Here is a 27,948-nt window from a genome sequence, read left to right as displayed (position 1 = left end):
AAATATGGTATTTGTTCATATATCATTTTATAGCCAAAAAAGAACGAAAGTCTAACCAACCACTCCAAAAAAGTAAAATTATGAATTCTACCGTTTTAAAAAGCAGTTCAAGTATAATTTTAGTACAAGGGTTTATCCCAAGTAAACAAAATCATTATTAAAACATTATCGTCACGAATAAAATTTATTCCTAAGTAAAACTTACCTTGTGTGCTGTAAAAGTTATACATTGCATCCAGCATTTCACCAAGTTTTTCCTCAACAACAGTTGGATGAACATAGATGATATTTTCCGTTTCGATGAACGCAACTTTCACATCAAATTCACGGTAGACAACTGGATATTCACAAATTTTCTTCGATATGTCGTTGATGAATAATGGTATAATAGGTTGCAGCATCAATCTATGAAAATTTTTCGAAATGAGTGAAATTACTGCATTGCTTTCGTCAACTTACATTTTTTCCTTCGATACATCTATAACATCTGCGATGCAACATTTGCCTTCATAGTTGGATTTAAATTCCGTCGAGAGATGTGCATTCGATTTCACAAATTTAATATCGTTATATGAGCTCATGAGTTTCAAATTGCATCCCTCGATTTCTATTTGAAAATTGAGCAAATCCTTTATGGACACGATTTTGATACGTATCTGTTGCCCCGATAGCATTTCAAGGCTAAGATCTAAGGAAAAATAAAATAAAATGGTGATGATTGACAACCAAGTAGAGGATGCGAATTACAACTTACTTGGCTCAACGACGGATAGTGAACCGTCTTGCACCAGCAAATCGCGTAGGGACCGTCCATTCACTTCAATATCTGCGTAGCACATATTATTTTCCTTCCGCTGATAGTTGCAAAACAGCTTTAATTCCGGCTTCAAATACTTTTCCACTTGACTTGTAATTTGTCTATGTTCGAAATTCGAAACGACATTTTCGAATCCACAAAGTTGTGCCATAATTGGAAATTCACTGAATCTTTTTTCCAAAAGCCAAATATCATTTGGTGTGATTGTTGCCTGATTTCCGAAGTCAACGAACTCCACTCGGTACTTTTGTAAGGCTTCATTGTGGGCCAATATTAAGGCTCGATACAGAACCTGGTCCTTATGATAACGAGCGATAATACTCGAACCGACTTCAAAAGATTGATTGGTGGCTGGAGGTTTGTTCTTGTAAAATATCTGTATGTCTCGCATCAAAATCTCGAATTTGGAAACATTTGTACAGTTGTGTGTATAGAATTGATGGGGCGACACCCACCAGCAGAGGATAACTTCTTCTCGCGATGGTACGATAAGATCAGAGCGTGGATATGTATACTTAAGGGAAACATATTCTTCGCGAGTCGTTATCAAAGGCGAACTTGACACTTTTGAAGAAGTTAACAACTTTTGTGGTTCTGTCTCCCATTCGCTGTCACCGGTCATAGATTGGGGCATGACTTGCTGTTGAAGAATGGGTGACGGACTTTTATAGCTGTCCGAACTGGAATTATAATGTTTTTGGTCGTAGGAATTGCTGAGACGATTCTCTTTGAATTTTCTAAAGGAATTTGAGAAAAAATATAAATAAGTAAATATTAATCGCTTGTTTAATATTATCTCATTCCTTGTAACTCAACCCACTCTCCATGCTCCCTTCTACGCAAATTGGAAAATAAATTACCTATTTTCTTCCTGCTGCTTCTGGAAGCGCGGAGGTAAATTACTATTTTTCCCTTTAAAAGTTGTATATGGCGATTCCCTGAATATATAGGCCGCATAAAGGGCGTTCGACTATGGAAATTAATAAACTTTACCTTTTGTTGCTATTATCCTTAAATTGGCGTTGCGAATTGGGACTGTGGTGGTTTTGGCGACGATTGTCTCGTTGATAATCAGAAGGACTTGAACGATCCTTTGAGTCACTGGAAGCCGCGGAGTGGGAACTCCTAACATCCCAATCAGTATTCAACTGATTAGTGGTTCCGGGCTCTTCCCCATTAGATGAGGTCGAGTTGTAAATCAGCGGCGTTGTTATAAAATCTGGGACAGGTTTCATTGCCGGAAGGTTCTGCTGGTAGGGGTATTCTTCTTTCTCTAAACCAATGTACTTATTAAAAGGCATACTGAGTTTGTACAGACGTTTCATTAGATTCAGTTCTGGCCTCATTTTTTCATCGATTAGGTTTACTAAAATAGTTCCATCCTCCTGGATTTGATAAATTTGACATTTGAAATGCCTCCGTTCGTTGTTCTCATTTTCGGCCAGCATTTCTAGCTGCACTGTGGCTGATTCACTAAGAGATTCTGTGTTTTCAAATCCTTTCAAGCAGCACTTTGTGGCTTGAATTGGAAATTTAACTAAACGCTCCGAAATCGCACTGAGCTGACCGGGTTCCACATTTCTTTCATTCCCGAAATCTACATGGCGGATGTGTATTCGGTTTTGATTCATTCCCAAAATTTCCGCCCGATACCAAGCGTTTTCAAATTTCACTGCACATGCAGAGCCTTTTGTGAATTTCTGTAGTGGAGTACTCCGTTTCTTACAATATAAAAATAAATCGTCCATCATTTGTTCAAAAGCCCGTATACTATCAACTTTTTGAATGAAAAACTTCTTTGGAGACTCTACATAACGTATTACAACGACGTCATTATTATTTAGCGGAGGCGGTGATGAATATGAAAGTTTTCTATTTTTGTATTTTTTCAAAGCCTCTAAAATGTTGATATTGCCATCATACAATTCACAGTACTGCACTAACGGAGGACCTTCTAAGGGCATGACTTTCAGTCGTAAATCCTTGTGTAAGACCATATCTTTGAAAGCATTCTTCAAACTATCATCAAGCGGTTCCAGCTCTTTATAACCGGATAAAGCGAACCTGATTGCAAAGATTTTCTGATCTAAGAGGCTTGTCGGAATCTCATAAAGATCTGCGAATGGTACATTCTCTGTGTTACCATAATCCACGTAGGCTACCTGACATGAGGTTGGCTTTATTGTCATGATCACGGCTCGATAGAGATGATTGTCTTCGGAATATCTTGCTATGCAAGCCATACCGATTGACGGTCGTTCGCTCAAATTCGACAATGGGATACTTTCGATTTCATTCATCATTTCGTTAAGTTCCTCTGTGGTCGATTTTAAATGAACTGAAAAAACACACGGCCCATTCTCAACAAAACAACAATATACATCGTAAAAATTTGAAACCATCAGTGTGTTAGACTTAAAGGTGACTACGGATCGCTTCGGCGGTGATGACAATGTCGAGATATCATTGCGCCGATTGGGCGACACCACTTTTTTATACGGCATCCGGATAACTGAAAATACATTTTAATTCAATTTCATTCGTATTTTTCCTAGATACAAGGAAGGAAAGAAGCGTGACCAAGATGCGGGAGTACATAGTGCTGCATTCCCTGTCATGAAAATGGATGAGTGAGTGTTCATGCGCATGTTACATCGATTGGTAGAACATTTTGATGATTTGCGTAACAACCAGCGTGGCGATTTGAAAATCCTGTCAACTAACGACGATGAAATACTAATCCCACCACTAACTATTGAAGAAAGCACTTGTGCAATGTATCATAAGTCGCTTGAATCCGAAGTTATATGAGCAGAACTAATAAAATAGTCGTCCACTGCTTCGTGTTTATAGCAGTGGACGACCGGATAGACTGATGCGGAACATAGCTGCGAGGGGCTGATACGTGGTTTGTAGGAGCCAAGCCTCTCAATACCATGATTGTTAGTGCGTGGTAAAAGTCCTGTACGAGGTGACTCTACTATTAACTAAGCGCTACGAATCCAGACTGAACATTCGGAAAATACCTCCCGCAATCCCTTGGATAATTTGGAATCAGGGGTAGCTTACTGTACTCGAGCGGCTCTTCACTGATACTTAATCGACTCATGCAATGGGGGACTATCGCATGGCGGACTTCCTACCTCCCATAATCATGGGGATCAATTGAGAAAAGTTAATACCAAAAGATAAACCAGAAAAAGTACGTCTGAGATCTAACGTCAGGAAGGAAACAAGCTTCAGTGGTGTAAACACTAAACGGTCTATCTGAAGAACGGCCTGAGACCGAAAGAGGCCCTTATGAAGTCTCAGTGTAGACCTTAGCCTTCAACAACGGAATCGAAGAAGAGGATGCAGCAGAGATCAGCCCACAAAAGAGGAATGCATCCCAACAAATCCACCCCCAAGGAACAAATCTCGGGGAGTTAAAAGCGAAGCGAATGGAGACGGAGGAACTTCTGGACCTCTTAACCGTTTCGCTTTGGATCTTCACCAAAGATTCGGTAACATCCCCCCTCCAAGCAAAGGAAGGGTACTGCGATGAAGATCGCATGTGTCCAAAGTTTTCAGCTTCATCCTATAATTGGTGTGCAACTCTGTTTTACTTTTGGACCTCTGGGGAAGAACTCAAAGTATTAATTGAGCATCATGCAAAAGATACATCTGCAGAAATTGCAAGAGCATTTTCAAGGACAAACATAGTGCTGACTCAAGAAAATACTGCGTGCCGATGGCATTTTTATGGTCTGCATGGAGGAGAAAATTGATCTCCTATGGTCAAAATATGGGACAGTGTATCAATGCCTGACGACTGGCAAAGAGGTATTATCTGTCCCATACAAAAAATGAAAGAGATCACGCAGTGTAGCAATCATAGAGATATTACGTTGCTGAGTACCATCTATAAGAAATTCTCCGCTATCTTGCTGGTTCGGATAGCCCCATATGCCCAGAGGGGACTACAGCTACAGAGCTTTGAGGCTGTTGATAATTTCTCCTATCTAAATTGAAAAGCACAACCGATAACAACTACGACGATGAAATCCACTCATTTTAAGCTTTAAAAAAAAACAGACTCCGCTTGAAACGTCTCACCATAGGGCCAAAGTTCTTACTTTACCGTACATCTTGACAGTCCTCATTTATTCCTCGGAAAGAATCCTCCGAAAAATTTTTGGCCCCCTATAAAATTATAAACGATTTCGTAGCGTAAATAACAACGAAATCTTTGAGCGATACCATAACAGCCTAGTTGTGGACCAAATCCGGCTCAATAGTTTGTGGTGTGTAAGGACAATATCAAGGAAGCCAATATTGGATTGGGTACCTTATGCATTGGATTATATCCATGGTTTTGGGAGGCCACCACTTGAGGAGAGCCATGAACAGAGACACCTCATCCTCCGATGTTCTGGTTAATAATGATGGACGAAATTTTTGCGAATATTGGACAGCAGCGGGATGAAGATAGTGTTGTATGCCGATGATTTTAGTGTCAAGGGTGTTTCCGTCCATTATGAGCGACATCATGGAAGCAGCGTTGCACGAAAGGTGTGCTTATGGGTCGCATACCCAACCAAACGGAACTGATACTATTCATCGCCAAGACTGGGTACCTGAATCCCACTTACCACGGCTGAATGAACAAGAATTGGTTCTTTCCTTTAAAGTAATGTATCTGAGTGTAATCCTGGATCCAAAGCTAAATTGGAGCTGGAACATAGAACTGACGGTAAAGAAGGCCTGCAAGAGAACCTTTGCAAAGAAATGGGGTCTCCGACCGAGGATGGTTCTCTAGATGTAAACCGCTGTGGTGCTTCCAAGCCTAACGTACGGCTCTATTGTATGGTGGAAAGCTTTGAACAAAAAGTACAATAGAACGAAGTTTAATAGGATTCAAAGAAACGCGTGTGCAAGTGCTACTGGAGCTCGCTCTGCAGCCCTGCCCGACAAACACTCTCAACGTGCTCTTGCATTTCCTATTCATTAAATACGCTGTAGCGTGCAGTGCCGTTAGATTACGTGAGTCCCGATGGTAGACAGCGAAACCCTACGGCTATAGTAACATTTTAGATGAAGTACCTCGGGACATCTGGACATTCTCCGCGGAGTATGCCACACGCAAGCTGAACTTCATAACAAACTGTACTGTGGGCTTTCCAACCAGGGCAAAGTGGAAGACCGGCAGCTTGTTACAAGGTTATGACACAGAGTTCTTCTCTGATGGATCAAAGTTGATCTGTGGAGTCGGTGCGTGGATTTTTTCGAATATACAGTGTATATCCCAAGTTTCGCCAGTATTTTCCAAGCGGAAATACTAGTGATACTGGAAGTCTGCTGATGGCTGGAGCATGATCCGAGTACTAAGCGTAACATAGCCATTCTGACCAACAGCCAAGTGGCCATTAAGGCCTTTTCGCTGAGCAATCTGTGTGGCACGTTCAAGGTGAACCTCCTCTGGATTCCCGAGCATAGGGACATATAGGGGAATGAGCGGGGTGACGGACTGGCTTTGTTTTTGGCAGTCTTTCGGCGGATACAATCGGTGTCTCGCTAGTGACTGTCAAAGCGGATTCTAGTAGCACTACTTAGTAGCCGCGGATCTTAGATGGCGAAAGCGCACTACCTGTGCCAAGTCAAGGAGGATTTGCCCCGCTTATAACATAACATGAGAGCTCCTGTGCCAGACGCGTGCAAATGCATATTAGATTACCGCGATCTGCACCATGCCGCCAGGCTTGGCATACCCTACAATTCGCATTGCCCAAGCTGTGGAGAAGGGGCGAAACTCTCAGGCAATTCATTTGCGATTGCCCAGCTCTACCTACAGCCAGGCTGACATTGGGTGAACCATTCTTTGGGGACCTCAGAGAGATTTCTAGCTGCAGAACGGGAGAGCTGCTTTCCTTCGAGAATGTACGAGCTGCTTCTGAAGCCTCCCTGTTTTCATAACAGCAGTCACGATCGTAGGAGTTTGTGGCCTCAAAACCGCGCACGACAGCGCTAATTGGGCTCCTCGAAGCGGCCACAGATACCTATCCTACCATAAAAACAATATCTATGGTAGGAAAAGAAGACGAGGCAGACCCTGCGTGAGAGACATATCGGTTTTGTTTAGAAAGCAACAAAATATATCGGGCTTGTTTAGAAAGCAACAAAATATATTGGGCTTCAGATTCCAATGTCTTTTTGGTTGCCTAGCTAGTTTTTGGTCATGATATGGCTATCTTTCAGTGAGGCCCTTCAAAGTAGGTTCCCAATAGAATTTCCCTTTCTGGTTCAAATTTCAATTTGAGCATGTCTTGACGACGATATTTCTGTTTTTTGGTTATTTTTGCCAATCGCAGACAAAATTTTCGCGTAAAAACATCGATAAAAATGAATTTCACTGCTCCATTGGCATATCAGGGGCGCAGAGTTGATATTTGCCGCTAAGTGACGTTTGAATGCATGGTGCATATTTTTGAATAATTGTGAACCGTAACCAATACTTCATCGTGAAAAATTAGAAAAGCGAAATCGCTATATTTTTATATTTATGATTAATTTTAAATTTTTTTTCCTAAATTGAAAAAAAATATATATATATATATATTTTTTAATCGCTAATAATTTGATAATTTGTCCTCTGAATATGACAATAAACACGAAAACATGGGCTAGCACTTCTCCTCAGCTACAATGCTAATGCATGACATCTGGGGAAACAACGACATTAACTGAAGAAATGAGTATCTTCTTGAATTTATCTTTAGCAATAGATTAGAGATTAGTTGACGACGTGATGGTTGAGGGGGTAGAGCGTCAACCTCCCAATCTTTCTGTTTTCGAATACCGGTCGTTCTTTCCGAGGAATAAATGAGGTCTGTGTTCGTCTTGTGTTTGTCTCACTACTGTGAGCTTATCACTTGCACAGCGTTAAATGTGATGACTGTGAAACTGAAACACAATCTGACTGTGTGGATACTCTATACTCCACCAAGAAGTGAACAGGAAACACTAAAATAGATTAGAAGTATAATGTAGGAAACGCAACAAAATTTGTGACCAGCATCAAACACCACATAACCCTATGCAATACTCTTTTGAATGGGTGGCTAAGAACTGGAGGTTGAACGCTCTGGAACTGAAGACTGCAATGGAAGACTTTAACAGAGTTGCCATTGACGCATATAAGACGCAAAATCTTCAATTGCACGAAACAACAGGGGAATTGGTCAAGGTACAAAAACACATTGACATATTACAGTAAACACAATCAACGAAACAATGCAATACAACTTCAGGAAATTCTGTGAAGGAATTGCATAATCCCTTAATCCTGCTAAACATGCTTACCGGAGAGAACAATCAACTGAATTATTATGCGATGCTAAAGAAACCAAAGAAATAACCTCATCGGCGCTTTTTGGACGTCGAAGGATCTTTCGAGTACACATCACATGCAGAGATGCGAAACGCCCTAATCTGCAAGAGATTCGAGAACATCGAACAGAATCAGAGAACCGGTGAGTAGAAATGCCAGCGTAGTATTTTCAGACGCCTGTGATAGAATGGGTAGTACGAACCTACACGCGCTCATGGGAGGATTTAAAATCCCTATAAAGTTATATATCACATATATATGTGTACATCTTGAAAAGAGATTATTTCATCATAGTCTCCTATACATACGCATCCACGCCATTCTAACGCCTATAGAAGGACGATATCTTTGAGCGATATCGTGCCTACACATAAATTGATAAATTAGGCTCAATATGGGCCGATAATTTGATTGAAGTAACGAAGAACAGTCTACCCGGATCTTTGATGGAGCAATGGGATATCCCTGCAAGCCAAGAATTCATTGAAAGTAATGAAATGATCGACCTTGCCGCGGTTCTAGAATATTTGGAACTTCTGAGCACTGATTGTCGTGATATGATGATTGCGAAAAACATATTCTTATAGCGGATTCTTTTTACAATAGTCTAAGTTTAAATAGATTGTTAACAAATATATCTAAATAATCTTACGTTAATATTTGTTTTTCAGAAATATAATTTTCGGAGAAAATGAATTCGGTCACATTATTAGTTTTCCTTTTCACCCGATGATAGTAAATAAACATTGCAATGGATTAACAAAAAAATGGAAAATGATTTTATTGCAATAACAACCCGTCCGAATAAACTGCTTCATATTTTAGGTTTACTTTTCATTTTCGCACTTACCTTGCGGTGCTTGTATTATCGGTGATGTCATAGTATGTGGTATTGAAATTGGAGGCGGTATTGGGCAACTAATCGGTGTCTGGAAGATGAAATTTTGTAAATAGACTAGAAAGAAATTTGCATACCTTTTGCAATATGTACAAATAACCGTCACCACGATACCCATCCGTGGGTAGGATAAAAGATACTAACCAAATTTACTTGAGGCGGAGGGATTGCAGAATGCAATTGTCGTACGGGCACCAAGCCACGCGATTTTGCTTTAATTGAATGAGTATTTGCGGTTAAATTACTCGGTTTTGTCACAAGCCTTTGAGACTTACTTAATATTGTATAAAATGTATTTGTTTGCTCTTCTAAGCTTATCAAAGTTCCAAACTTCTTTATGTGGACTAAATAATTTACGAGATTTTCATTACGCCAAATTATCGTTATGAACGTAAAGGTACCGAGCTGCAATATAGAAAACTGTGAATTACAATAAATTAATTCTAGTTGTACTTCGAAATGTACACACCTTTGCGTCCGTGAGAGCAGTTACTAGTTGCCCACCAAGATCTGCATTCAATTCATTCATTTGTTGCGGTGTCCACTGACAATAAATCCCTGTTAGAATAAAGGGAGTTGCCTGAGTTGGCATTGTTTGTATAATTTCCACCTCCCGACTTTGGAAATTCAGTAATCGAATCTTGAAAGAAAAAAATCAATAACAAACAAAATGAAATTTATCTATTTGCACTTAAAATGTTTGAAATGAAATGACTTTTATTCACTAAAAAGGTTACACATTTAGGTAATCGAATATGCTACTTTAATTAATCAGATATTTTTCGTCTTTGTGGTGTAAATGTATGAGTGCATTTCGGATGTGTTCAAAACATGTCACGACACTAGTCCAACGAAACATCTTCGTCTACATTACCGCAAGACGCAGTTCATCGTCTTTTATAGTCGGCCAAAACTCAGATTTGAGACGTTCGTTAATACGTTGATCACAAAGAACATCAGTTGTGAAACGCCACCTAATCCAGGTTGCGTTAATGCGTGAAGCAATTTCATAGCGCAGTTCGTCATTGGTTGATAGCGTTGAACCGAGTTATTTAAACCGCTCAGTTCTGGGCAGGTCGCTGCCGCTGACAGTGGGTGTACCTGTTTGATGCGGATCGGTCTCAAAAATTCGGTTTTATTCAGATTCAATCTGAGACCGTGTTGTATGAGGCGATCATTCCATTTTTCGACAAATTGCTCGAGGTCATTTTTGCTATTAGATGCTAGGAAAACATAATTTGCATAAAGTAGTGTATCTGGCACTGGACGTTGGATGTCCCATGTGATGGTATCAATAGGAAGAACTAAGAGGAGTGATGAGAAGGCGCTTCCTTGATGAACACCAACAGAGACGACGGTTTTGGTACACCAATTGAACCCAGCGCACGAGTTCTTCTGGCACTAAGTGTTGTTGTAAAGTATATAAGATGAGTTTGTGTGGCACACTGTCAAACGCGCTAGATCGAGAAATGCAATGTAACCATGAGTAACCGGGCAGCGTGTATTGTGTCAGTAGTTCCGCAGTTTTTGACAAATCCGGCTTGATTCACGGTTATTTCAACGATTTCGCGAATAAGTTGTCAAGAATGCGTTCAAAAATCTCCAAGGTATGGGAAAGTAACAGGATCGGACGGTAATTTGAACATTCCGCAGGACTACCTTTCTTTTTCCATATGTTGTCGGTCGGAGTCGTTATCATTATACTAAATCTGTTGTCAGTTCCAGTGGGTGAAGAAAAACTGTCGCATCAATATCAGTGGTCGCGTTCCTTAACTTTAAACAAAGTACCCTTACCACAATGCTTCCATAATAAATTCCATCTATTTACTAGAATAAGGAATTATTTTCTATATAATTTAATTAATTTTATATTGTAAGAAGGGCTAACGCTGTGTCGGAGCGCATCGACACATTGCGAATACTCTAACAAAGTAACTTCACATTCATCCGAGACGGAGTGATGTGTTCGCTGCGGAAGGAAAGGAAGGAAACCAAACTGTTTTCAAGATATTACTTGATGCGATTCAGAAAGATTTCAGTTAATCTCTACACGACAGCAGGAAGCACGCAAATACCCCTCCAGTTGTCACACTCAATACGTCTGCCCTTTTTCGGAATCTTAATGATCATCTCTTTCTTTCACTCATTGAGGAAGATCTGATCCCTAGTATTTACAAATGAATGGAAAAAACACTTTGTAGACATTACAGGCGCTACATGAAAGAGTTCTGCAAGGAGACCGTCAAGCCTGTCGGCATTACTCCATTTGAGTGCGTTTGGCAATGATAATATTTCTTTTATTTGAAGGAGCAGCCCGTATCCACATGTTATTGTGGCATACTATATCATCCAAAAGAGGTAGTACTTTATGGAATGTTATATAGTATGATTGAGAATCGTGGTTAAATGTTTCTTTTATCTCTGCGACTACTAATCTATTATCTTTAAAATCCTTCACAGGGTTATCGAAAGGCACACGAAAGGGACAATTACCTGCAACCTCTTTCATGATGCTTTCGATGAAATCTTTATTTGCGGCAGCTTCTGCTTCATTTACCAGCACAATGGTGAAATTTCTTTTGCAATGGCGCTAACTTGGCTGCACTTCTCATACTTACGGTAGCAGAGCTTCAGCGCTTGCAGTCATCAACTGAGCTCTCAGCTTCTTGCGATCATTGATCAATTTTTAGGTATTGTAACGTCAATTGCGAACTCTTGGCCGCGTTCGAGAGAAGAATCCTCTGGAGAATTTTTGGCCCCCTACATGAGGATGGACGATTCCGTAGTCTACACAATGACGAAATCTATGAGCGATACCATGACCGTCCGGTTGTGGATAAAATCCGGCTCAATATGTTACGGTGGGCGGGTCACTTAATCCGTATGGTTGAGGATGATCCCACCCGGAAAGTCTATAAGGGCAATATCTATGGTAGAAAAAGAAGACGAGGCAGACCCTGCTTAAGATGGAGCGATGGCGTAGGTCAGGACGCCAGACAGCTTTTAGGGATATCGAATTGGTGGACTTCGGCGCAAAACCGGGATGTCTGGAGTTCCTTATTAAGGCAGGCCTAGACCGGATACCGGTTGTTGCGCCGTTGATGATGATGAACGTCATTTTGGGACGTCGCACAGTGCATCGAATGTACGGAAAATATAGTCCGAAATCGAAACGATCAAATCATTGGTTTCTTTGCATTGCAGGATCAATGTTTCATATAATGCAAATAAATTTAAAATATGTTTAACTACCACGGATGTAACTTTTCCCTCACAGATCATGTAATTTATTCGATTGCTTTCAGAGGTTGAACTGATGTTCATAAATTTGTATATAAATTTATTTTCGATTCAAAATTTAACAGAAAATATAAATGAAATACAAGTTGCTTTTTCCTTCCAAAATAGAGTAGGAAATACATGATTTTCGCAGAAACGTATCCTTTTCCTCCCTACCTTGAATTCGCCACTTCTTTGTAGGCGGTTGGTAGCTCACGTATAGAATACATTCAGAAAACCTATTCCAACTAGTAGACCGAAACAAGATTGCTTCTCAGCATAGGTATATAACACTTGGCATTTGTATCAGACAAAACCTTAACAACATTCCCATCCAACGAGATGAGCAATATGAAGTTCACCCTCGTTGGTTGGCGGCTTTGTAATGCAATTTCGCTTGTCTGAAGTTTAAAAATGTTCTCCATCATCTTTTCCTCAACCCCCACCAGGTTTGCACTTTATTTTTATAAGATAAATTTGATAGATGGATAGAGCCCTACGCCCGTGAATGGAGGGTCGCGGATGTGCAGCTTATATCGATAGAATTTTCACTAAGTTGATAATTCCTCGATAATATTGTCGAGAAATTTGTATACCTTTTAGTTGCCTTTTATGATAAGCTAGTCAATAGAATCATTTGAGGAAAAAGTTATTTTTCTATCTAATCTAAATATAATATTATTTCTCATTGCATTGATAAAAAAATTATATTTTATGTTAATTACTTTAAACAAAAATATTTTTTGTCTATATATTTGTTGATATCCGACTTGGTAGGAAAATCTCGGAATCATCTATGGGTAAACATAAAGTTCTTCTGATTATGTCCAAAATGATATCTGCGATTGATATGGAGTTGTACCCATCATAGGAAAATTGCACCAGAGGCATCCTTGATTTTATGGTCATAAAATTCACGCCGTGAAGAACTCGCTAGCTAAGATGGGTCTGAACTTCGAAGTCGATGGGAAATGAATAAAAGCCCACCGAAACAGCGCTGGCTTGAGGCGCTAAACGGTGATTTGAGACTCTCGATTCCACGCGGACCAAGCCTATGACCAAGAAAAGTAGCGGATTCGATCTACACGAGCCGGAACCGCTTACGAACAGGACAAAGGCTTAGTGGTTGTGATGCTACCCGCTGTGACTGAATCACATCAATACCAAAAATATGTCTGTTACATCCAAAGCGGAGATAACCTCACATAGAAAATGTTCCGTACATTTCGTTTCCTCGTTACAGGATATGGCCAGTTGGAGAATTACTGCCAGTCAAAACGCCCACAATATTTCTGCATGTGTTCCTGCTTGCTCTCATTAGCCAATGCTACTGACATTCCAATTGCTGGGTCCCGGTTACGCCAACAGAGAAATTCAACCCTCTTTTGCTATGATATCCTGTATTTCACTTCGCCTTAGACCCCCACTGGGTAGACTTTTATAAGTCCTAGGTTTTTACGTAAATTAATCCGAGTAGAAAAGTCTATTGAAAAGATTCAAGCCATTATAAAGGGAAAAATGCGAATTTCAACAAATATTAACATGCCGATGAATAATCTAGTTGATTTTTGGCGGAAAATCTGATGATAACGTTAAAAGATGAAATCGGCTCAAGATGAGCTTTCGTGTACTCCTACAACTCTACTCTCCTTCCCACCTTCAACACTTATTGTTCTGGTCGGTATACTTCCGAGAGTGTCTGCATACACAATTGACCTGAATACACAATTTTGACCTTCTGTAACTTAATATGTTATATGTTAATAATTCCAAAATTATGCCCTATGCATATAAATTTCGTATGGATACATCATTGTGATTTTTTTCAGATTTTTCGGTTGGATTGGTTCCGAAATCGAGACCGATTGAACTTTTTGGGTCACACATATTGAGCCCTCACTCCCCTATGTTAAACCCAGTATCAAAAAAATTATCAGTTTCAAAAAGTACTCTCATTTGCTACCCCACGTGACTATATTCGGCGAAGAAAAAAATGTACACTTCCCATTCGCATGTATAGTAAGGCCCCCTCAAACTCAATACAAAACGGCCCCATTTGCTATATGTAAAGGGATTCACAGACCACATTCTCTCACCAAATTTCGTAACAATTGGTTTAGGAGATGTGACGGACAGACATCGAAGCGATTCTAGCCGATGGATGGAATGGCCGATAAATCGCAATTATGCTAGTTTGTGAACCGTAGAAATATGTTCTGAATAAGTCGTGAAAATTTCGAAGAATTTCGTTGGATAGATTTTGAACTATAGTGGTACCCGATTTCTAATATATAATTTCGAGAAAAACGCACTTAAAAATTAAAATGTGATTATTGACCACCAATCGTAACTGGCCATTAATCTGCTATATCTGGTCTATAAACTTTCGATTTCTTCAAAAATCACATTCAAACGAAGCTAATACCGGTCAATCTACATTTCATTACACCGATCGATATATATCATGACACTTTGCCCAAATATTCTACACTATATCTGGATACAATTGATGGTAGAAAATCGATCTTCGAATCGAACACAAAGGCCGTTTTTTTTAGAATTTTTTTGTGAAGACCTGGATAAAGATACAAATGCGAATTTTTCACCATAGATTTAATAATATCTTGAGCGTGCATAGTAACTTTTCCAGTCCGGTCGCATAGTTCATTATTGAAATACAGACCAATTTATACATCCATCTACAAAAAAAGGTGTTTCGCGCTAGAGGGCAGTGCGATCATCTTAAAGAAAAAAAGTAAACGGCATTTTAACGCACAGGCTTAGCTACAGTCCGCAAACTAGGATTATTAAAAAATATTAAAAGCTCAATTTTTGGTGACGTGTCAAACTTTTTTTGTGAGTTTTAGTGTTTTTTCATGGCTTCTTCAATGAATAAAAAAAAACTGCTGAATGAGTCCTGAAAATTTTAAAGAATTAGAAAAAGATAGATTTTGGGTTACCGTGGCAGCCAATTTAGCCATAAAACCTTAACTGACCATTAATCTGCTATACCTAGTCCATAAACCTTAGGTGTCATCAAGAAACACATGTACAATCTTGGCTTCAATTCTTGTTATTCGGACCGATAAATACGAGCTTTATTACGGCGATCGACATAAATCTGGCATGTGACTTATCACGTGTTTAACACTATAATTTTCGATCGACTCCGAATATCAAATAATCACTTCGCCCATATATTCTACACTATATCTAGATACAATTGATGCCATAAAAAAAATTCGATTCCGCGAATCCGACATACGGCCCACTTAAAGGTTCCCTATTTCATTTATGTCTGACCAATAAGCAGGATATCAAAAAGGAGAAGGAATGACCAACGGTTTCGTCCAGGCCAGAGACAACTCAACAGATGCCGCCTCATCTCTCATATTCGCGGAGTTAGTTGAGGGCCATGGAAAGATTTTGACTGAACGCTAAACGCCACAACAAGTACCCCTTCTTCATTAAGAACATAGTCCCTAATTATTCCAGGCTTAGTGGTTAGAGCATAAGGCTGTCGTGCAAAAGGTCGAAGCAGTGGGATTTGTATCGTGATTTGACGTCGGATACCAGTCGACTCAGCTGTGAATAAGTGCCTGAGTCAAATAGGGGTAATGAACTCGGGCGAGCGCAATGCTGACCACATTGCCTCCTACAGGATACTGTAATCCTGTAGTGTACCGTTACGGTCTTGAATGAAGTGCTCCAACACACTTCGAGGTCCTGATCCGATTGGATTGTTGTTAGTATTATTACATCCTTCATTAAAAGGCAGCTTTTAAAAAGGTAAACCCAGTTGAAGAAGTGTAGTGCTTTAACTGCCAGAACTTCGGGCACATCGGCCTAGGCTGTACGATTGACACGCATTCACGCCGGAAACGCATGAGGGGGAATGGAGAGAATTATAAGCTCATTTTCTTATTATCTAAATCGAGCAATGTATTTGAGAGACCATGGACAATTGAGTTTTTCCAGCAATGGGATCTTAATAAGACAATTCCTAGCCAATAGTTTGGACTCCAATTCTACCTCTACTATACCATGAGTACACGACTAAACCTCAATAACAAAACATGGTTACCTATACTTTTGAGCTGGAAAAAGCGTTTGGCTCCGTGTTGGTAAGCGAACTTTTTTAAAAGAAAAATGAATGTTCTATTCCGATCATGAGACTTGCTATCAGCTATTTTTCGAAGACAGATAGTTCTATGTCAGCGCCGAAAATTAAAAGTTCGATGTCTTTCCTTTAACATCTAGAATGCCGCAAAGATCCGTCTCTGGCCCAACCCTGTATAACATTTTCTCGGCTGCCGTTCGGCTCTGACCTGATTCAATTTGTCTACGACACATTAGTTTATTCTTCACTTTCACTTCCTCTGGATAGTATTCTTGGTTTATACACATTTCAATTCACCATTTCAGCTTGCTGTCATCACGCTCGTAGATATTTGTATTAGGGTGGAGCGATTTTTAATTTTTTTATAACCTCTTCGGAATATCTGTAAAAAGTTGCTCTTTTTTGTAGTGATACAACACAAAACTAGTCGGGAAACCGCAAGCTGGGCGTTTCAGGTATGAAAGGATGTGTTTGCTTCTTCTGTGAGTATATTTAAGTGTAGAAATATCCCATTTGTACGTAGCCCGTTATGAATATGCATATAGCATGTGTGACTACTCACTTTAGTGTGATAGTGATATTCAGTTGCAGTAAATTTACACGGTAAAGTCAACTTTGGGCTACTATAACTTTGTTACTAATAGTATGATTTTGATCAAACTTGGGGATAATATGCTATTATATTTTATACTACTACCAACTTTTATAACTCTGGGATACACTTAAGAGGGGTTTTACTCAATTTCCCCAAAAACATGATAATATACTATTATTAACTTAATTTGAACCGATATCGATATGGAAAATATTTTGAGGCTTGGGCACCGTATAGAGGCAGCTTCATGATTTTTTTCAGATTTTTCGGTTGGGTAGTTTCTGAGAATGGGTCCGTTAAAGAAATCATCACTTTCGACCCGTCCCACTCCTTTCTGAAAAATCTCAAAATTGGCTTCGAAAAGTACTAATCGAGACCTACGCCTATATTCGGTGAAGAAAAAAAGATTACACCCCCTTTTTACATCTATGGGGACCCCCCAAAATCTCAACGTAGAAGGATATCACTCACTGCATGTCTGGGTGTCCACAGTTCCCACCTTCTCACCAAATTTTTTGCTAATCGGTATAGCCGCTTCTGAGTAAAGTGCGTGTGGCAGACAGACAGACAGGCATTGAACGGATTTTAATAAGGTTTTGTTTTGCAAACAAAACCTTAAAAATCAGTTGGCTCGTGTTATGTTTAGAGATGCCAACATCATAAAGTTTCGAAAAAATCAAAAACTTTCTCGTAGAACCACAAATATTTTATGAACGCTGAATTACATCCTGAGCGATGCCGTGTTAGTGTAAGATAGATGAGAACAACTTTGAAACGTGCTGTTGAGACCCACGTATGGTGAGGTGGTGGAGAGATGATTTCACATTTCGCTCTTCACACTCTAACACTGATCGAATGACATTTATTCAACTCGCGAGCCTACAGCAGTTCACTTGTTTAACATTTTGAATTTTACAGCCAAGATCGAGATATATCATGTGAGTCTTATTTTCAATTTTCTGAATTCATAATTGAATAATTATTGTTATATTTTAGTAAATATTGCCTTGGAGACAATAAAATGTCTCAAGACAAAATACAACAAATAACGAGCTGTCCCGTGTTTGGTTTGCAGGAGGGCCTAGCAAGATAGTGGAGAATATCTTATAAATGGTACTCAGCAACGTGATGCTGCACTGTGTGATATCTCCTTTTTTATGTATGATAATGCCTCTTTGCCAGTGGTCAGGCAATGATTCGCTGTTCCATACTTTAAGCACAAGTTGATGAACCACTTGGTGTAATTGGTCGCCTCCATATTTAACTAATTCAGTTGTAATTCCATCGGCTCCTGGCGACTTATGATTTTTAAGCCGATAAGTTGCACGGACTGTTTCTCCTATACTTGGTGGTGGCAGTATTAATCCGTCGTCTTCAGTTGGCGGGACCTCCAATTCACCGCTGTTCTGGTTGTTCAGTGGCTTATCAAAGTGCTCAACCCATCGTTCTAATATGCCTATTCTGTCGGAAATCAGATTTCCCTTTTTGTCTCGGCAGGATGAGCATCGAAGTGTGTAAGGCTTCATCCTGCTGACTTGTTGATAAAACTTCCGCGGCTGGTGCGGTTGCTCCCTATACATTTTTAGTTCAGACTTGTTGGTTCTCCCAGGTCCAGAAAACTGGTGATGGAAAAGCATTAACTGATTTTATCGGGAGGCGACTATTTCGGGCACATTACATTTGAGTCGGATTCTGCTAAAGGTATTAAAGATACTGATAATTGACAAAGTAATACAAAGAAATGGGTATTTCGGTAACCCAGAAAATTTTCTCATTGCTATGCTTGGAGACGACAGAGAAATTATCCGCTGAGAGAATGCTCGAGGACTTCGAACGTTTAAGCTGCCGCCATTCAGTTTCGATGCCAAAGATTATACCGACATTATTACGTGGCGAAACTGTGAGATAACGGGGCCACCTCTTACTTTGAATGTGTTTGATGAAGCTTTGAAAGTCATTGTCAAGAACGATCTCGGCAAATCTCAGAATATTAAAGAACTATGCCACACGCAAGCTGTGAAGCGCTGCATCAAGTTGGTGACCGAAGCTTCAAGTGCAGTTTGCGGAGAAAATAAACGAGACGGTTTCATTAGGACAAGACTACTATGCCTAATTTCAATACAAAGAAACAATTTGATATTTAATTATGTATTTTTTATATTTTCCTAAGTAATTTCTATAATAAAAGCTAAATTGACAAAAAAAAGGATTTTTTTTGTGATTTTCAACTGTGTTGGAGCTCCTTTAAACAGGCAAGTAGGGGCTATGTCGTTGAAAATAAAAAATAAAACTAAAAAAAGTCCACACAGGATCACTTCACCCTAATGTATATGCTCCAAACTGGAAAGTGCAAACAACCCATCAGGGTACGCATATAGATGTCCCGAAATGGGGATAAGATCGATTGGTTCCCATTTGTGGGCATATTATTATTATTCTGTTAAGGGAAAGTCGCACCGCGTCCTTGAAGAACTATTGTGCCCTTTTTACTGGTTATAGTGTACCTATTGATCATAGTATCTCAAGCAGGCCTGTAACCGTTAGGAACTTTAGTATGTTCCCTACTTCCAGATCTTTCAGCTTTGCATCTGGTATTAAGTGTTCTCACAGATGCATCGACCTAGTTTGCACAAGTGCCGGACACTATCCCAGGATGTGTATAAAGGTTTCGTCATACTCCTCACAAAACCTGCAGGCAGTGTCCGTAGATATCCCTAGCTTCCCTAGGTGATAGTTCAGCCGACAATGACTAGTGAGAGTTTCCACTATGATTCGGAAGTTCTTTTTGGTGAGGTTTAAGCAATCCTTTGTGCGCATGGGTTCGTATCCCCAATAAGCACCCTGGACTGCTCGATCCCTGGTAGCCCCGCCCAGTATAGTTCCCTCAACCGTTCATCTTCATTTCTTAGAGTCATAGGCATGAAACCGTTTCCGATTCCCGATATGGGCATATACATATAAACCTATCTACGAGCAAATGCGTAGCAAGCCGAAATTGTGGATTGGAATGCGCACAAGTAGACTAATATTCCCAGTTCATAAACATACATACATATATATGGTGTATTTGGTAAGTGTCGTGATATGCGCTTCAGATGGAAAAATTGTTCTGACATAAACACACTTATTCGACTGTCTGATGTCTGAGGCAGACATTTTTCTAACGCAAACATAAATGGTTGTCTGTTATAAAGACAGACCGACATTTATCTAGAACAGGTACAGACATTTGTCTAATAATAATAATAATAATAATCGTTGGCGCTACAATCCATGTTGGATCAGGGCCTTGAAGTGTGTTAGAGCACTTCATTCAAGACCGTTACGGTACACTAGGAGGCAATGTGGTCAGCATTGCGCTCGCCCGAGATTATTACCCTGATTTGACTCAGGTACTCATTCACAGCTGAGTCGACTGGTATCCGACGTCAAATCACGATACAAATTCCACTGCCACCAGTGAGATTTGAACCGCGACCTTCCGTACGACAGCCTTGCGCTCTAACCACTCAGCTATCCGGACACTAATAGTCTAATAGTGTTTTTAATACGCGTATCCTGCCAATACACCACGCAATATTCTGTGGTGTTGTGCCGTTCCGAGTGGGCGTTAGCCTCAAATGTACTTAATTGTAATAAATAACCCCCTCCTCCCCCTTACTAAACTCAAAATCAACCCACTAACCGCATTTGTTGTAGTTACTGTCTCTTCCTTCTATTGTTGCGAATCATGAAATTGCCATCAGAGTTGTAAGCTACAAGAATATTATGCAAAACACCTTCTACCCCCTCTCTCTCTTTCGCATGATTCCACGATCGGTGCAACCCCATATCGATCGCGGTTATCCTCATTTCGGATGTGATCAACATCTTCGTCTCCATTACCGCTAGACGCCGTTCACTGTCTTTTATAGTTGGCCAACAGTCAGAATCGTAGAGAACAACAGAGATTTAAGACGTTCGTTGATACGTCGATCACAAAGAACACCAGTTGTGGAACGCCACTTCATCCAGGTTGCGTTAATGCGTGTAGCAATATCATAACGCAGTTATCCATTGGCTCGTTGGCACGTTGACCCGATGTATTTAAATCGCTCAGTTCTGGGCAGATCACTGCCGCTGACAGTTATTGTGCCTGTTTCATGGGGATCGGTCGTCAAAAATTCAGTTTTGTTTAGCTTCAATCTGAGACCGTGTTGCATGAGTCGATCGTTCCATTTTTGGACAAGTTGCTCGAGATCATTTTTGCTATTAGATGCTAGAAAAACATTGTGGCGCAATTGGAAATAAATTTCGAATGTTGTTAATGCGAGCGGATAGATGAAGCCGCCGCCACGCTCCGTGGCTTATTTGAACTCGCCACGAGACGGGAAAGCCAGCGTTCCGTTTGTTGGAAGCAAAGAGACCGCATGGAAACCGGTCTATTCTGCTCCAACCGTCGTAGAAAGTACACGCTGTTCGGTGGTTTTGACTAATTTTATCTTATTACCCGCCATTAGTGGATTTTTTTCGTACTTGCCTAGCCGTGGAGTTTGTTCGTAGATAGTATCGATATGTATAAATCATTCTGATCAAACATTTACACTTATATGCGGGTGCGATAGTGTCGTCCCAGTAACATCTACAAACAACGTTCAAAACGTTCAAAGCAAAGCCTCATTAGAGTTGATTTCGACAATTTGTACTTCCGCGTTCCTCATCGTTGGACCTTTCAAACTCTTAGAAGGAAGACGACCAAATTGTTATTTACGATTGGGAAAAAGGAACTCAGTCGGGAACAATGAATTCGAAAAAATACGGGGTTGACTTGATACTTTCCACGCACGGCAACAACACAGCAATTCATAGTTTGACAAAAATGCAACTGGAGTGAATTATTTGGCTTGCATCGAAATCACAGCCGCGGGTGTTCCATGCAGATAAGCATGGCAGTGGTCATCCAACGTTGTTACAGCAATTCCAGGTTAAGTGCGGCAATCATAATTCCATTGACAATTAGAGAAATCCCAGTTTGTTTAAAACATCATCTGCATAAAGCAATGTATAAGGCGCTGGACGTTGGATAGCCCGTGTGACGGTGTCCATAACAAGAACAAAGAGGAGTGGTGAGAGGGCGCTTCCTTGGAGAACACCAACAGAGACATGACACCGGCCATACTTCGAACTTTACTTTTCGGATCGTGGTAAAGCAATTCAACCTAGGGCACGAGCTCTTATGGAACTAAGTGTTGCCATAAAGCATACCAGATGAGTTCGTGTGGCACACGGTCAAACGCCTTTCTCTAGATTCAGAAATGGAATGTAAAGAGGGCGATGTTACGCACGGTGTTTCTCCATGAGGAACCGCGCAGCGTGTATTGCGTCAGTAGTTCCGTAGTTTTTGACAACTCCGGCTTGATTCACGGTTATTTCAACAATTTCGCGAATACGGTTGTTAAGAATGCGTTCAAAAATCTTCATGGTATGGGAAAGTAACCGATTCGAACGGTAGTTTGAACATTCTGCTGGACTACCTTTCTTTTTCCATATTGGAACAGTGGTACTTTCTTGCCAGTCAGATAGTGTTTTTCCTTTCTGAATAACCTGATTAAAGAATTCACTGAGCCAGTGTTGGGTTCCAGCTCTTCGCTTTCCAGAGCTCAGATGAGATTATGAGCACATGATTAGAATTATAATCACGAGTGCTTGATTATGATTACTATCACGTAATCATGATTATGAATTTTCCCCAACTCTGCTCATAGCATTTTACAACCCATTACTTTATGGTAATACTAGTAGCGTGGAGTACCATTCAATTCTAATTTATTAAAAAACCTTACTGGCAGCATGAAAGACCACATTTTCAAACTTGCTGCAATGCTCGTAGGTTCTTAGTAGATGTCTATTAGCCTTTGGCTTAACTTTTCATTGATTTCATTGTTATGAAACGGTCGAATTTCCGGTATTTACCACTTTCACGCTGTCGAGGTGTACTCTTAATTAATTTCGGTTTTTTTCGATAGAAGGCATTCTATGTTCTGTGTCACACATACCAGTCATTTTATTCAGTTGTTGTCGAGTGTCTAAACTGCGTTGACGTTTCCCCAAAAAAATCCTCCAGCAAGTTTTTATTGCGCGTCAAATATGTCGACGTACATACCGAATTTCGAGCATATGCGCCATGCATTGCTTTTCATGTTCAATCAAGGAAAAAAACAAGTCGGGAAACCGGAAACTGGACGCTTCAGGTACGAAAGGTCTTGTGTATTTTTTAGTACGTAGCACGTAATATATGCATATGTTCACTTTAGGGTGATATTGACATTGATAGTCTTCAATTTTCAAAGAAGCAACAACTTCGACGTATTATAAATTTGTTAGTAATAGTGCGATTTCCATCAAACTTGGCATGATCATGCTCTACATTATAGCCTACATCACTGCAGAATTTCGTGCCGTTAGGATGAATTTAAGGGGGGTCTCCAGCCAATTAAAAAAAAATTATAGTAATATACTATTATTAACTTTCTTTGAACAGATATCGGTATGAAAGGTATTTCGGAGTCAAGGCACCATATAGTGACAGCCTCCTGATTTTTTTCAAATTTTTCGGTTTAGTAGTTTCTGAGAATGGCCCCCTTAAGGAAATGATCACTTTCAACCCACCGCACTCCCTATGTTTCCAAGAAATGTCAAAACCAAGACCGGCTTCGAAAAATACTAATCGAGACCTTTAATTTTATACCCCACATGACTATATTTGATGAAAAAAAAATGCACACCCCCCTTTTGTATGTATGGGGACCCCCCCTTAAATTCAACGTAAAAGGATATAACTCACTGTATGTGTGAGCGTTCACAGTTCCCACCTTTCTACCAAATTTGGTGTCAATCGCTATAACCGTCTCCAAGAAAAATGCGTGGCGGACAGATAGACAGACAGACCGTAAACCGATTTTAATAAGGTTTTGTGTTTACACAAAGCCTTAAAAAGTGTCCGAGAGCCACTGTGCACTTGTGGAAGTTTATGGCGATCGTACATTAACACTTCGAACATGTGAAACGTGGTTTCGACAATTCAAAAGTGGATATTTCGACCTGAACGACGCCGCACGCTCCGGCAAGCGAAAATCGTTTGATGACGCCGAATTGCAAGCATTATTGGATGAAGATAGCACGCAAACGCAACAACAACTTGCAGATATGTTGGGAGTTCAACAGCAAGCAATTTCGAAACGTCTGCGAGCCATGGGAAAAATTTAGAAGTATGGAAAGTGCCGCATGGACTGACCGAGAGACAAATGGAGAACCGGAAAGTGACGTGTGAAATGCTGCTTCAACGGTACAAAAGAAAGTCTTTTCTCCATCGAATTATTACGGGCGACGAATAGTGGATTGTCTTGGAGAACCCTAAACGGAACAAATCGTGAGTGAGTCCAGATGAAGCATCGACATCGACGGCACGACCAAATCGTTACGGTCGGAAGGTCATGCTGTGTGTGTGCGTGGCGGAACCGGACTGGTGTGATCTATTTTGAACTGCTGAAACCTAGTGAAACTGTGAACGCCGTTCGCTACAAACAACAAAGATTAAAGATTTAAGTCGAGCGATTGCAGAGAACCGACCAGAATATCGAGAAAGACAGAAGGTGATTTTGCTCCACGACAATGCACCATTGCTTAAGTCGAAAGTGCTTAACCATGCGGCTTACCCACCAGACCTGGCCCCATCGGATTACCACCTCTTTGCCTCATTGGGCCACGCACTTTCTGAGAAGCACTTCGACTCCTCCGGAAATTTGCGGAAATGGCTCACTAAATGGTTCAACTCCCAATACAGTCAATTTTGATGGTGTGGTATTCACAAATTACCAGAAAGGTGGGGGAAATGTGTAGAAAGCGATGGAAAATATTTCGAATAAAATAACTATTACGGTTCTCTTGGAATTATGTGTCTTATTCACAAAAAAAAACGGAAATTAATTAGGAGTACACCTGGTATGTTGACAAGGAATTTAGAAGGACCTTCTCCAGAACAAAAACATCTTTTAGGTAAATTTTTTCCTAAAAGTTAAATTGGCCAAATCAGAGGTTGCCCTGTAGTTATGAAACGCACCAGAGTCAATCGTGCTTATCCGACTCATTCGCGGTAAACATATTTAAAATGTTTATCTAATTTTCCGATTTGGACAGGTGTAGATAATATTCAATTGTTTGTGATCACATTTGTCAACACACAATTGCCATTTATATCTCAGAATAGAATTCGTTTCGTTAGTTACCCGCGGCTTCAACCGTTGATTTCTCGCTCTTAAAAGGTCTTTTTCGCTCACTTCGCAGGGAAGATCTATCTAAATCTATTCATCTGGTTTGAATTTTCAGGTAGCGAAGTCGGTAAACAGCTCTACCTGCGTTCCCAATAGGAACCTTTCCCGTTTCGTTCTTGTATAGGTGATCAGATGAACGGAACTTTCCAGTTGGGTCGATCGCTTGGCTTTAATTAAAGAAAGAAATTAACGAAATGAAGACGTTGCGATTCCGAATTTTTCAGACGTGAGGCATCAATTCTAGGCCGCGAGATTGCGCGCTCGAGCGCCGCACTTGGGACGAGGTTCCAATAGGAAAGCGGCAGCACTCACCTCATGAATCTTCACGTTGAACTCGTTTCCGTAATCGATGAACTGCACAAAAACCTCGTTGGGGCCCCGGTGTCCGATGATGCGCGCCCGCTTGAACTGTTTGCCCATGAACCGAGCCAGGCAGATTGTCTCCACGGGGAGCTCCGCCAGCTTCGGCACCGGCGAGGGATTTGTTTGGCTTATAAGCGCGATGACCGAGTTGATCGCCGCCTGTATTTCCTGCGTTCTTTCCCCGTCTAACTGTCCAAATACCCGCAAGAAGGGCCCCACGGCCTGCACGTGCGTGACAAGCATCTTATCGGCCGGCGAAGGTGTTGCTGGCGTCCTGAGCAAGTTCGCGGCTCTCGCCCGCCCGGTTTGAGGTTGGAAATTTGGCGTAATCCGTGGGTACGCTCGCTACGCAATTCGGAGTCCCTCTCCTTGGCAGCGAAGTACCATCGCAGGGGGTGTAGCCGATTATTCACGAGGATCCCGCGCGAAAGCTCTGCCGCTTCCGGGCACCGTGAAACCCGTCCCGGCGAATCTCACGCCAAAGTGTCAAAATCCAAACGCGTTGCAGAGAATGCTCCCGAACTCGACACGATGCTGTGGGGCCGTGCTATTTCTTTCGCTGCTTCTCTGGAATTTTTCGTCCCCAATTTCCACTAATTGGATTCACTTCTCCGTAACGATTTGATTGCACGTAAACACTGTGAATGCGCGCACTTGCTTAGCACGTAAATTACACTTGAGAGGTGGATGCAATCCGTCCTTGTTTCGAATTTGATAAAGAATTCCGTGATCGCGGCCGTCAGGCTCGTCAAAGAAAACAAAACTCCGCTAAAATGCCAGCACACAAACAAAAAGATGCACTCGTCCAACGGCGAGTAGGTTTGTGTTGGTGGAACAATGAAAGCAATTTGTGTGGACTGTGGAATCTAGTGTACGAATTTTCCGGGATAGCATACCGGCCGGCGTTTTCGGAATTCGAAAGTGTGGCAACTATTCGAACTCAAACATCTGTTTGTTTATTTCCAGTAAAAATAAAGAATCCCAATCGGCATTCCGCAGTGTTACCGTAATACACAATTGGATTGTTTACTTGTGAGTTCCGGGTAGCAGTTTTTGACCTACATGTATGTACTTTTGGGGTTGGTGAATGCATAAGCAGCATTGCCAAGCAAATGGATTATTATATGGAACTAGCAGAATATAAAACGCAATTAATCGGAGGCCAATCTTTTAACGCATTTTCGACGATTGCTCAGAAAAAAAGCTTTCTATTTTAATAATTTTGACATATGTCAGTCATGTCTAGGGGTGTGAAATACATATATGCAGTTGCACATTTCTCGTAGACAACTAAATCACCTAATATTATCAAAACACATTATTAAGGTACGCCTAATTCTCTTTTACACGATAGATATGTTCTCAATAAAATCGTGGACAAAAAGATATTAACTAATTGAAAAAATAGTAGAATGGTTTTCCTACCTAAACAAGTCCGTAAACCGGAAGCTTAACGCTTCAGGTATAAAAGGTTTTTTGTTTCCCTATGTGAGGAGCGATGAGTGCATGACAGTTCCGTTCCATTAACCTTTATTTCTAGAAAGCCATTTACCCAAATAATTTGATGAAAAGCACTGATAATAGTCGACTTAATACAATAAATAAATAAATACTATATCCATCCTAAATAAACAAACATTGTCTATTCCCGCATTGATAAATTGATTTAACCCACTTTACCCCGTGCACAAAAGCATCTACGTAAATTAAAAACCGCTGGTAACGAGGTACGCACATGTCTATTATATTGGTTACTACCCGCACATGTCTCCCTCGAGGATTTGACACTGATATGCAAATAACTAAAAAAAAAGGAAAACTAAAACATCCCTAGAGGTCCCTCCGTTCATATAAGTTCACTTTATATGATAATGACCTCATATACGTCTTAGAATGCAATAAATTTACCTGAAATGCGAAACTTTGTTATAGAATAACTTTGTTAATAATAGTTTTATTGCTCTCAAATTTCTCAGAATTTTGTCCTATATTATTGCCAATGTTGCTGCCAAATTTTGAATTTCGGACAGACAGACATTGAATAAATTCTTCAAGAATGGAATTTTAAGATTTCACTCGAATGTCAATTATTTTCATTAATTATGACATCAGCATCTTATTTGCATGACTTAGGATGCAGTAAATTTGCTTGATCTTTGCCGGATTCTATTAAAAGGGTGGGAAAAGTATTAAAGGAATGC

The 27,948-nt window shown here is 40.4% G+C and overlaps 1 protein-coding gene across 5 annotated transcripts in view; it reads right to left on the bottom strand.

Annotated features, from left to right (window-relative positions):
* The window catches only part of LOC119659470 (maternal protein tudor), a 37,642-nt gene extending 11,076 nt beyond the window's left edge, over window positions 1-26,566 (bottom strand). Inside the window, exons 1-10 of one of the 5 annotated variants that reach the window (XM_038067766.1) lie at window positions 25,697-26,565; window positions 9,551-9,721; window positions 9,357-9,501; window positions 9,226-9,293; window positions 9,034-9,112; window positions 1,811-3,329; window positions 1,678-1,755; window positions 755-1,554; window positions 460-688; window positions 206-405 (exon numbers count right to left, since the gene is read on the bottom strand). In XM_038067766.1, the coding sequence (XP_037923694.1) occupies window positions 206-405; window positions 460-688; window positions 755-1,554; window positions 1,678-1,755; window positions 1,811-3,329; window positions 9,034-9,112; window positions 9,226-9,293; window positions 9,357-9,501; window positions 9,551-9,721; window positions 25,697-25,990 (3,583 nt within the window). In that variant the 5' untranslated portion in view covers window positions 25,991-26,565. Of the gene's footprint in view, window positions 1-205; window positions 406-459; window positions 689-754; window positions 1,555-1,677; window positions 1,756-1,810; window positions 3,330-9,033; window positions 9,113-9,225; window positions 9,502-9,550; window positions 9,722-25,696 lie in introns of all 5 variants that reach the window. The other 4 variants (XM_038067850.1, XM_038067605.1, XM_038067687.1 and 1 more) reach the window with 4 other exon arrangements.
* Window positions 26,567-27,948: the final 1,382 nt, after the last annotated feature.

The sequence above is a fragment of the Hermetia illucens genome, chromosome 1 (genome assembly GCF_905115235.1).
Source record: "Hermetia illucens chromosome 1, iHerIll2.2.curated.20191125, whole genome shotgun sequence".
Lineage (NCBI taxonomy): Eukaryota > Metazoa > Arthropoda > Insecta > Diptera > Stratiomyidae > Hermetia > Hermetia illucens.
The sequence above is the reverse complement of the archived record's forward strand: the minus strand, read 5'-3'. Positions and strand labels throughout refer to the sequence as shown.